At 36.6% G+C, this 12,668-nt stretch overlaps 1 protein-coding gene across 4 annotated transcripts in view; it reads right to left on the bottom strand.

The window, feature by feature from the left end:
• Window positions 1-237: 237 nt before the first annotated feature.
• WASF3 (WASP family member 3) overlaps window positions 238-12,668 on the bottom strand; it is a 76,136-nt gene continuing 63,705 nt past the window's right edge. For 3 of the 4 annotated variants that reach the window (XM_050897317.1, XM_050897309.1, XM_050897324.1), the window contains 4 exons: window positions 9,330-9,505; window positions 6,170-6,433; window positions 4,159-4,529; window positions 238-2,854 (listed from right to left, as the gene is read on the bottom strand). In XM_050897317.1, coding sequence (XP_050753274.1) covers window positions 2,697-2,854; window positions 4,159-4,529; window positions 6,170-6,433; window positions 9,330-9,505 — 969 coding nt within the window. In that variant the 3' untranslated portion in view covers window positions 238-2,696. Of the gene's footprint in view, window positions 2,855-4,158; window positions 4,530-6,169; window positions 6,434-7,297; window positions 7,465-9,329; window positions 9,506-12,668 lie in introns of all 4 variants that reach the window. The other variant, XM_050897333.1, reaches the window with a different exon arrangement.

The following is a 12,668-nucleotide window of genomic DNA, read 5'->3' as shown; positions in this document are numbered from 1 at the left end:
CTTCAACTTGGAGCTTGAATCAAGGTTGCAAAAGAACAAAGAAGTATGCATGTTAGGAGGAGCAGCAGTACCTTAAAGAGTCTGGTTTTGTAGACTCCAGCCTCCATCCCAGTAAAATCATGGTTCCTGGGATCACAGATAGCATTTGGAAGCCTTACATTTTCATTTCCGTTATTTATCAATAAGGGATGAAGATTAATAGCAAAATCTTACTAATCTAAGGAAAGAAAGACAGGCTCAAAAGTGAGATTTTATTCATATTTCTTACTTATTCACAACCCAAAGTATGATAAAACTGATAAAAACAGCCTAGAATAATGTTAGTTTACATTACTAAATTCAATTCACATTTTATTAATAAAATACCGAAAGGAAAATGACAACATTGCAGGTTCAGAAAAACAGGCTGGCTGCTATGACTGAAAAATCTACGCTATCTTAACTGGTCACAACTGATTGCTTGTTTAATGCTTATTATTTAAAATTAACACAAATTACAAAATTTCAGACACACCCAACTTCTGTGCTCATAAAATATATCTTCTGTCATATCAAATTTCAGTAGATTGGAAAGAATTTTCTGCTGAGATATTTCATTTCAGCATGTATTAAAAGCATACTGAGACTACTCTCCCCACCTATACAGCGATGTAACCCTGCAGTCCCAGTTGCACTTTTAGCCTACACGTCCAAAGAATCATTTTGCAAGCCACTGTGCAAGCACACCATGATGATCAGAACAAACCATCTCTCATACAGTGATAAAAACCACCATCAGGCTATGGCCTAAATTCTGTCCTCTGTGGTGGACACACAGACCTCAGACTCCAGGACACAAAATAAAGCAGACTTCAGCTCTGCATTTTAAGGCAAAGACAAAACCACCTCCAACTGAAACCGAGACGAGTACTTTCAGCTGCCACCAATTACCAAGAGCTGTAGTTGCTCACCACTATGCAGAGATTGGTCGTACTTTATGTCATAAATTTTAACACCAACATTGAGGCAGCATGTTACCACCCCACCATAAAGACAGCCACCACAGACTGAAAAAATCATACGCAGATTAAACAGCAATGCAGTAGCCAGCAGTTTGCATGCAAACATCGTGTTAGACCGTTACATTCTCAGGACTAAAACTCTTAATTGTGTAAACACAGGTTAGATTATTATCTTCCATTTCTCTTTTTATTTTACATCCTTTTTTTTTTTTTTAAGAACAGACAGGGCCTCACAGAACAAAGGAGGTTTACCAAATGTTAGACCTGGAATTACACAGACTTCAGTTACAAAGATTAAAACTGTAATCTGGTAAGGAAAGAACTCTTCCTCTGCTATGAATACATTTTTAAAAGCCTCATTAGGCAAAGCAGCAGCCTGACTCTTGGTCCAGAAGAAAGAAAAAACAAAAACAAAAAAAACATTTTAATACTGTACCGTGAAAAAAAAGGAATTATTTTTAAAGAAAACAGAGACAGCCAAAGCAGACTGCATGGCAGCAATTGTTCCTAGGGAAGGAGCAAATAAGTGTATATATATGGCATAGTACCTAAATAGCCATTAAAACTGCTTTAATTGCCAATGTTTTATCAATGGGTGTATGTGGAAAGAAATACATTCAAAGTAATAGTAGTTTTGAGTAAACGTGCTACAGGAAACGGAAAACGATCTGTCATGACTACACATGTACAAATAAACAACAACAAAACTTATTTACAAACATTTATACCTACAGGCATAAAGACCAAGTTTAATACTTGTGAAATGTATCTGATTGCTAGATCTGGACTGTTCCAATCTTTAGTAATAAGAGTAACACTTCTATACTGCAATAATCCTATGGCTTCAATCAGGTCTATCCTGAAGTCTTTGCATCTAGTTGATCTGTATCGTAAAACTGAAAAGCTCTACACGTATTTTAACTTTCATTCGTAACGTTGACTTGCATCCGCTACCTACCTGAGACCCCCCAGCACTCTACCCAACAAGCAGCCAGCAACCTAGAGCTGGTGCTGTTACAAACTTATCCAGTCTGCTCACAAAATGTTAATTTTGGATCATGTGGATTCATACTTCAAAGCATACATTTCATCATCTGCTACATTTTTAAGATAAAAAGATTATATCAAATCAATTCTGTATGCAAAAAAACCTAAGCCAAGAAGTGATTAAAAATAGACTAAGGTGGGCATAATTAGTAGCTAATAAAAAAGCTAAAAGTCATATTTATGGAACACAGCACTTCACCCAGTCATATAGTTAACTGCCCTCAAAGACTAACAACCAGACCAATTCACAAGTACCTAAGTTGCTTACATAATTAAAAGATTAAGATGTAAAGTCAAAAAAATGTATTTTATCCCTTCAAGATCAGGAAAGTAAAATAAAATGCTGGTTCTGTAACAGTGCAACAACTGCAGCGTATTTTGCACGCAGCACATGATTTGCTACATTTAGTGGCACTTAAGTATTATGCTGTAAATACTGAAAGTAAGACAAGTTTCTGATCTGCATAAGCATAATCACATCATTATTACCAGAGTTGCTAAGCTACAGCATTCTGAATAATACCAATTCAATTTTAGTACTTCGATCACTAGCCTTAATACATGTCAACATCCTGCCTTACATCTTGCTAAGAAAGCAATCACTGCAGCCAAGTATTTAATGAACTTGCCACTGGGCTTGGACCAGGTTCAATCTGACCAATCGTTCTCATCAAACTCTGAATCATCATCAGAATCACTGTATTCCACGGCAATGCGTCTTGAAAGGATGGTTGCCACATCATTTCCAACAGGCTCTCGCTTTGCTTCTTGCTCACGTTGCTCCTGCACCTTTTTCAGCTGAATTCCTGTAGAGACAATTACTCTCAGACAAAGTTTTCTGCACAAGAGATTTTAAAATTCATATTGTTATTGGCGAGTTTTTTGTATTCTAACACATCCTGAGTTTGGCTGGGATAGAGTTAATTTTCTTCTTAGTAGCTGGTACAGTGCTGTGTTTTGGATTTAGTGTGAGAATGATGTTGATAACACTCTGATGTTCTAGTTGTTGCTCAGTAGCACTTACCCTAAGTTAAGGACTTTTCAGTTTCCCATGCTCTGCCAGCAAGCAGGTGTGCAAGAAGCTGGGAGGGAGCATGGTCAGGACAGCTGACCCAAACTAGCCAAAGGGGTATTCCACACCACAGAACGTCATACTCAGTATATAAACAGGGGGGAGTTGGCTGGGAGGGGCAGATTGCTGCTCAGGCATCGGTCAGCGGGTGGTGAGCAATTGTATTGTGCATCCCTTGTCTTTTCTTGGGTTTATTTCTCTTTTTTTTGTTATATTCCTTTTCATTACAATTATTATTACTATTATATTATTATTATTAGTTAGTATTACATTTTATTTTAGTTTAGTTATTAAACTGCTCTTATCTCAACCCACGAGTCTTACTTTTTTTTCCCCAATCCTCCTCCCCATCCCACTGGGAAGGGCAAGGGTGAGTTGCTGGCTGGGGTTAAACCACGACACAACAACATATTCAGGAAGAAGGAAAACAAAAAACCCCACTGAGTTAGATAGCCTCCCTGAGCAAGGAAGAGAGAAAGGCAAAAAAGGCAGATTGGAATCCATTCTCAGAGACTGAGTACTTCTAGACTTCTAAAACTGCCAACAATATGTTAAAACTAAACATTCAAGACTGTAGGGGTCCTTTTGATCTGAAGATGAAAGTTTTCGTAATTGTATTTGGAAATAGCATTACACCTACAGCTCCATATTGTAAGCAAAGTCAGGAACAGCCATTAGTCACTGGTTAAAAATCAGTGGGCTGAAGCCTGGTGTTGGATAACTTAGTTCTTTTGAACAGAAGCAAAAATCCATGTATATCTACTGGCTACTTTATGTAATGAACATAAGTACTGTTTTCATTTGATTATGTCCACACAACCACTAGAACATGTCTGACAAAGCTGTACATCTTTAGGCATTAGAATAAGACCCAAAGTCAGGGTTGACAAATGTTAGAACAGGTGCGTGGTACCTATGGTTAACTAGTCTCTCAATGACATTCTGCCCAGCTGGGAACAGAAGCATGAACTCAGATCACTGGAAAACACAGTGCTTTCATTGAAAAAAAGAAATATCTAACACTCAGTGTCCACTTACCCATTCGAATGGCAGCAAGAAGATCGCTCCGTGCATCACTTATTGGCGGCTGCGCAGGTTCATGACGTTTTGCCTCTGTAGCTGGAGGAGCATGCATTGGGGAGGAAGAGAGGGATGACCCTGTAGCAGGAGGGCCTGGAGGGGGAGGAGGTGGGCCGGGAGGAGGAGGAGCAGTGACAACAAGCCCACTAGAAGGAGGAGGATGAGTAGCTGCATATGTAGAGCCAGTCACCAGTCCAGAATGGGAAGGTGGTACAGGAAGCTGAAGGGGACTAACAAATGCAGTTTGTGCTGAAGGAATCATAGGGGGAGGAGGAGGAGGGGGAGGACCTGTAGGATTGTAATAATCCACCATCTGAGCTGGAAGCATCCTATATAAAACAGAACAAAAACATTTAATGCATTGAAAGTCAGGATTTAGAGAATCATCACCCCTTAAAACTGCTCTCATCCAACCTCAGCTAAAACAAAAATCAAAAGGAATTTAAACTGGTGCGTTAAATATGCAAGTGATTATAAACATATGAATTGTCAAATACTGATAATACATTGAGATTTAAGGCAGATGACGAAGTTAGAGGCAGTGTCCTTTCAGCACTCCACAAAGAGAGATTTTTATCTTAATACTCCTGCCTAGTTAAGTATAAAGCTGTATTTGTTACTAAACAACTCCTCTGTGAGAATATTAAGTGCAATGCCTATGATGAAGAAGGGACCAAGAAAACTGTAGACTATGCGTATCACTTCATAGAAGACCAAGTGTTAGAACAAATATTGAGAGATAAGAAAAGACATAGGCATGGAGGACAACGGAAAGTATGAATGGAAAGATTTACCCAAAGGTATATCATGCATCTCATGTGCTTCTTTAGTCAAGTTTATCAATTTAAATATTATTTAATTAAATTGATACATCTGATTGATACTTTAAAGAGGAGGAACAGGGAAGAGCTAATTTCTTTGTTAAAATGTCATTAAAAGAATTCTTAAGCGGAAAAAATGGGAATTAATATAAGAGTTATGAAGTAGGTAAAGAACTAGATATAGGAGACAGGAGTTGAAGGAAAGTTACTGATGACATTCAGTGATACATGTCAATGTATCACAACTGTGATACGCTGACAATGGTCATGTACCTGGGGACTAAGCACAAGTATTTCTGTTATAAACTGGAAATAACAGAGAAAATGCAAGTTGAAGCAGTCAATCATAGCATAACTGAGTCATCTACAGCATGATACAGTCATGAATTGGGCAAATGCTATCCCAGGAGGCATCAAGCGAGGCTGAAAAACCTTGGCTTGCTTAGTTTAAAACAACACAGGCAAGAATGATTACAACTTTCCTGGGGTTACAACTTGAAAGTTTAAGCTATTTAAGCAAGAGAACAAACAGGCACAGACTGGTTAGAAAACAGATGTTTTCTTGCTATTGGAGAGCCAGTATTCTGGAGCAAGCCTTCCTTCAGAATGCATTCAGGCAAAATATCTACATAGGAGTTTGATAAATTCGTATCTTGAATTATGGAGGTGTCTGGCAGCAGGGAACTTGATTCTGTGTCTAAGGAGATCCCTTCCAATTCTGTCATAAGCTCCTTTAAAAAGTCATTTCAGGGATGCAACACAGACTGCCACGTTGATCACATTCACCAATACTTTTTCTGCACATTTCCTGAAGTTTAAAATATTATTCAAATTACACTGTAACTATTTTCCACTTCAAAGGAAAATTATCCCCTTTTTCATATTATATTAGGAACCCTTAATATTTTACAAGCATATTGATTTCACCACATTCAACACACAGTTCATTATTTCTGCTTTCACTATTTCTTCACTTAAATTCAGTTCATACACAGAAATTATACCCATTTTTCTCTATCCTCCCCAGGGAGATAACTAATGTATTTGGGGTCTTTTTGTGTGTATGCATTACATGTTATGATGGTTATGAAAAACATGCATCCCTCTAGTTTTGTCAAGAATCCACTGGAATAAATCAGGAGTTTTACCCATATTCTGCTGGTACCACAGGTACTGAGCTATGTTGGCCATCTGAAGGCTGGGGTGGAGGTGGAGGTGGTTGCTGAGGTCTGTTTAAAGTAGCATGTCGTACAGTGGTGGAAGGTGGTCTGTATTCATGCTCATGGCTTTGGGATGCTGCCATGTACTGTGGACCATCTCCTGTTCCATATGAAGGCATTGCTATCTGCTGATGGAGGGAATGATTCGGAGTAGCAGGATAAGAATAATCTGTAACATCAGATGCATGGGACCTAAAATTAAAGTAAATGGATGCAGAAGAACAGATTATGTGAGCGTAACAGGGTATTATCTAAATACCTCACAAGAAAAGCTAAAAAGAATGCAATCAGAATTATTTTTCTTGCAACAGGACTCCCCGATTATCAAGCACCATTCCCTTGTAAGTCCACAGAAAGCACAAGAACAAATGCAACAAAAAAATCACGGTTCAGCTTAACACGACTTGAAAATAAATTAGTCTGACAAGTCAGCATAAAAGGACTAAAACTGAATGTTTTCAATATTTCAGCATACTAGCTGCATGTAGAATGTCCTCCTATAATGCAGACTTTTAGAAAGGCAAAAAAAATTTAGAGCTTTCTCCAGATTTTAGAGTTCTTTAGTAGCCATAAGGAGGCATATTGTTTTTGTCAATGATTTTGACAGTCCATTGTTTGAAATGATAAAACTTATCAGGCCTGCCTTAAGTTAACAATGGCAGCAGAAAAAGGAAAGCAATATTGCAAGCACTCATAATTATGCAGAAGAATACATTTTACCAAAGCAGAGAAAACCAGTTTCAAAAGTTAGAAAATCCTTTTTATTTTGTTTGCACAATTAATTTTGCTGGACAGGCTTAGAGAAACTGGGAAACGTAAATATTAGTTGAGCAGAGAGTTCATAAAGATACAAAGTCTAGGATGCTCTGTCAAATCAGCCCAAGAGAGGGAGCAAAAGGATCTCTTCATCCCATTACTGCAAATAGTTGTTTTAGTAACAAACAATCGTGCAAGCTGGCTTTTAGTGAACACAGTAAACTGATGCACTTATCTGTAAGACTGGAAGCAAGGTAAGCAACAAAAAGCCAGGGCTTTGAGTAAAACAAAATGACAAACCCTTTGGGCATTTTGTCCTCTTTCATGCTTCCTGCCTGTTCCATTTTCTTTGCGTCACTCATGAACTCAATGCCCATTTTCCTTCTCTCCCACTCTTCTTTTCTTGTTCTTACTTTTCTCACATTAATTTGCTGGTTTCTGTTTGGATTCAGCTTGTGTTTCTCTCTCTAAAGTACAATAAGTATAACAAATACATTGTAAATTGCCACAGTCTGGACACTTGGATGTCAACGTTTAATGTGTCTTACAATTAGCAAACGAGAAGAAACATGAGCTTTTTTTTTTACTTTAGCACTAAAAAAGAATCACAATATAGCCAAATACACTTCTTTGGGACCTTATTTATAAAACACTGCTCGTGCAGTAGCTGTCAGTATAAAAATGTCTCTGAAACCAGTACTTATTTCTATATGTATGGGATTTTTTATAGCTTAGTTCCTACAGCTAAGACTACCTCAAGATAAAAAAAATAGAAAACCTTCTCTCCACCTCACTACCACTCACAAAATTAACCCTTCATGCATGTAAAACAGAGTTCAGGATTCAGTCACTGATATTTGATTCACTGAAATTTAAAGTTCTCCATACATCATAAAATTTGAAAGGCTTATGTAAGTACAAGATATCTGTCATACCACAACATCTATATCCAACATAATGATGCATCCTACAGTTTCTGCTTAAAAAAATCACACAGACTGCAAATATTATGGATATCTGCAAACAGTCAAATACATGTTGACATTGCTGGGAGATAAAAACAAATCACTGCAATACAATTATTTAAACTTGGGAATCCTGGAAGCAAGGTGTTATGGCTGGAAAAAGACTCAAAATGTGTGAAACACAGAACTCATGATGAAAAAAATGCACATCTTGCACTTGATAGCTGCACATCAATGTCATTTTACCAGATCAACCTATGGAAAGCATAGTCTTAATGAAACATTACAGACTGACAAACAGGAGACAATGTTTTGCATTAGAAACTGTAAAAAAAAAAAAAAAATATTGGTGATTAAAGGATTTCAGACAGAGAGAGGGGGTCTGAATATATTATTGAAACAGCAGTAGCAATTTTCTTTAAATTTTTTGTTTCAATTACAAGATGATTACTCTTCACAAAGACCAAAACATTACATATACCAAGTTCTGAGCAGATTTTCTTTTTTTTTTTTAAGTTAATCTCCACTGGACAGCGGACCAAAGTTATCAGTCCACACTTTTGCAGTGGTGGCTGCTTCCTCAACCTAGCCATGCAACAATTTAAACACTCAATTGTCACGCACTTTTTCCAGTAGATTCTATTTATTCCTAACATTACTGCTAGCAATTAACTACAACAGACAGAGGAGAGAAAATAAGTGGGAAAGTCCTCTAGTGAGACCAGCTTAGTGAAAAAACTCAGACTTCTGTGCACACCAGGAGAAGGTAACTCCCACTGAGCTCAAAGGGAATCTCAGTCAACGAAGATGAATTCTGCTGTGTGTCTCCAAGCAGAGATTTCTGCTATTTCAAGCAATAATGTTGCATCTGGTTTTGTAGCTTGCTTTTTAGACAAATATAACATCAATAAAGCTGAACTATTCACCCATTAAAGCATTCTGTTAGAAGCAAAAGTATGCTCAACTGAGTAGATCACAGAAAAATATTTATTAAGCTATCAGCAGCATAATATACGACAAACTAGACACGAAGGAAGAGGCACTGCCATTATCTAGTAGAGACAGACTGAAATGCTTTTGTAACTACAACTACTCAAGATCAAACATGAAGCATGCAGCAAACACTTATTTCACTACAGTGCATAACATTATGACAACAAAATGCTCATCTGAAGCTGAGGAAGAAAAAAATTGTTACAGAATTTGTTATGTTATTTATGCTTTAAAATAATTTGAGAACAACTTTAAAACATGCATTGTATGTTTTGTCTATTCTAATTATTCCCAACCTGTAAAAACATCTAATTCTACTCAGTATTTCTGAACATACAATGGTGGTATAACAAACAGCTTTGCTGTAAACAGACCTAGTATCTGGGGACAGTGATCCCTCGGAAGATGCTCCATGGTACACACTTTGAGACAACCTGTTGTCAGGTCTAAGCTCTTTGTCATACGCCATCATATTCCACTCCTGGCGTCTGTTCCTGGCTTTTCTAACCTTTTTCACCTCACGGGTGGTGCCATCTATACGCTTTTGCTCCTAATGTTCAAACAAAAGAAAGAAAGCATGCAAAGAGAGAAAAAAAGGAAAGGAAAAAAGCTGGTTAAAATGCAGTTAGAATGCATGAAAATAAGACCAGATTTACAGATGAAGCCAAGTCTTCATAAAATTTCACTGCACTGAAAATGAGAGTATCTCCTTATGCTATGAACCTCATTAGTAGTAAGACTGCTGCTTTGCCCTTCTTCTGTAGGATGCACATGCTAGTGTGATACCGACCTACTGTTTTTCCCAATACAGAAATGTGACTGATTTTAAAAGTCAGACAGTTTAACGTCTTCTGACATCGTGTGTCATTTATTTAGACTGTCCTGAAGTACTTGTAATTTCCTTCTGCAAATCAATCTTATGATAATACATTAAATATGCTCAGGGTTATTTTGGTTATTTGTTAGGGTCACAATCACCTGAGGCCTTGGGGAAGTATGGAAAAATTAGAAACACTTTCCAATTTCATAGTCTATGTGAAATGATTTTGTTTAACTTCCTCTCCCTTCTTAGATCTGATTAACTACCAAAATTCCTCCTAGATTTTCCCTCATCATTGTTTCCCATTATCTTATACAAAAATGAATGACAGTAATCCTCTCTGCAATGTGTCAGTAATATTCAGGCCAGTAATATATTACAGCTTGATAACTTCATGACAAATCAGTCTGTTTAGTTTTTTATATCTTTCTATATAATTTCAGGCTCAATGTCAGTGTTTATCTATCAGTGAGATCTCCTAATAGTGGGACTCAATGCTTTCACACCTCTGAAATGTTGTCCTCACCTACTTCTCACTATTCAGTATGAATATAAAAAACATATTGGTGCTTCAGTAGAAAAACAAACAAGTTTGCTCAATCCAGACTGAGAAGGGTATTTATGTGCTACTCCTTTTCTCAACATTTATGAGGGCATTGGATTTTTTTTTTTTAAATCAGCTCTAGAGCCCACATCTTGGAATACTAATTCATAAATAGGTTAAACATGTTTTATCTATTAATAAGTCAGTATTAGGCTTTTGGCTGCTAGAAAAATAGTTTCTCAGGAAAGAATTATATTGATATTCTGAGAATGTAGTCATATTCAATTGTATTTAGGGAAGAGTTTGGTAAAATGCTGACATGCAAGCGTTTTGTTGTGGAATGTCTACCTTCAAAGGAAGGCATAATAATTGGAAAGCCAGTCTCACCAAAAAGAAAAAGAAAAAAAGTACATCACAGATGAACATAGGTATTTTACTCCAACTGTCAAACAGCACTGAGTAAATAATGCTGAAATAATGTATTTGGCATTATACAACTAACAAAAATCTATCAAATGGCTTGCTTGCCCTTGTTTTGGATCTCTTGCTTGTTCATGCATATCCATATGAGACCTGCTGATCCGCATCTGCTAACATTAAGAATGACACAGAAAAGTATTTTTGAAGTTCAACATCCAAATGTTCCAACACCACCTGCTCATTCCTGGCCCCTGCAGTGAGTAGACTTTTGATCTGATTCATGTTAAGTAAAGATAATCACCTTGGTTCTTAATTACTTCTTATAAAATCTTTTTCCTCCCCAAACTTTTTAGACTCACACCCTTTTTTATCCCTGTTATGCAAGGCTTTACTTTCTCCTTTAATACCACTTCTTCACATCAAAATTTCCCCAATATGCGAATTAAAGGAGAAGGGAGACAGATTCAGTCATGCTTTATTTTAAATATATAAAGTTTTGCTAATCGCCATGGTTGAATATATGCTTGTTAAAGCCTTTACATCTGTCTTTTTCATTTGATTGCTGCAAAATTTATTTTTTTTTAATTTCTTTTATCCTGGTTCATTTATTAAGATTTTGTTAATAAACCATGCTCGATTTGAGAGGAAAGTACAAGTAAGCCTTTTGGTTAACTGAAAATACGCTTTAGTTTTCTCACAGAATAGTAGCTCCATCCTCTAAGGGTGACAACTACGTATTTCTTGCAAGTCTCTAGATAAAGTAAATATCCATCTTTTGACCGATGTATGATGCTGCTCGGAAGACGATCATTTTGATGCAATTCCTGTACAATCAGGAGTGCTTACATGACTGCTTACATATAATCACCTATTTAAAAGTTTGGTTTAAAAGAGATCACTATGGTTTTTATGAAAAAGGTAAATACATATGCATGTATAAATAAACAACATAAATTAAACACAAAGCTTAGTTTGTTTTTATTGCATCAGATTTCAGTTGGATAGGTTGTTCCAGACCAGCATCTGTAAGCGTGCTAATGAATAAATATGCTGGAACCCTTTTTACTCAAACAGTACTAAACTCTACTGGTATTGATTTTTGGATTAAATATTACATAAATACATCTCTAAAACATTTAATTTCTTCCAAAACAGTGGGGCAGGCCAAATACTAGCAGCTGACAAAACTATATATACCTCTAACTACATATACCTCTATTAGAGTAGTTTTAAGTTGTTCCAGTAATACTTTCATTATCTTGACAAACAATGGTGACAACTCTAGTTTTAGTACCTAGGGCAATGACAACAGAGTTCTAGGGGAGCTGAAGCCTTTCAAAATAACTACAATTAGAACTATTTCTTAGGAAAGTTAAGCAACATTAAGAAGAGTTACTTCCTTTAACCAAGTGTAACAGAAGCTGTGGCAGACAAGTGGATGCCGCAGGTTAAGCCAGAAAACAGGTACGTCATTCAGCTGTTGGCAGGAAGTGATTTCAGCAAACACAACAAACATATTAGAGCCCTCAAACAGGGTTAAGTTTGATATTTGCATCAAGAGTTAGCAAATGAGATTTCAAGCATCTTAATAAAGAATTAGAGCTAATAACAGAAACTAGCTTCAGCAAGTATTTGCAATACTTTCAAAAAAACTGGAAGCGTGAGCCTATTTTCCTGACTTCACAAATTTACAAGATTCTATCAATCACAAGCCATCAAGAATGATTTTTGAAATACAAGCCCTCCAAATTTAAAGATTTCTACTTATTTAAATAACTAATCATTCCTCAGAAAAAATGAGGAACAATAAAATGCAAAGTAGAACAACTTTCCTTTGGTTAACCAACAGTTAACAACTGGTCTACTATGGTCATTCAATTCAGAATATTACTGATATATGCACAAGCCAAAACTAACTTCATTGAACTC

Source organism: Gymnogyps californianus, chromosome 1, assembly GCF_018139145.2.
Source record: "Gymnogyps californianus isolate 813 chromosome 1, ASM1813914v2, whole genome shotgun sequence".
NCBI classification, from domain to species: domain Eukaryota; kingdom Metazoa; phylum Chordata; class Aves; order Accipitriformes; family Cathartidae; genus Gymnogyps; species Gymnogyps californianus.
This window is presented reverse-complemented; position numbering and strand designations above follow the sequence as displayed.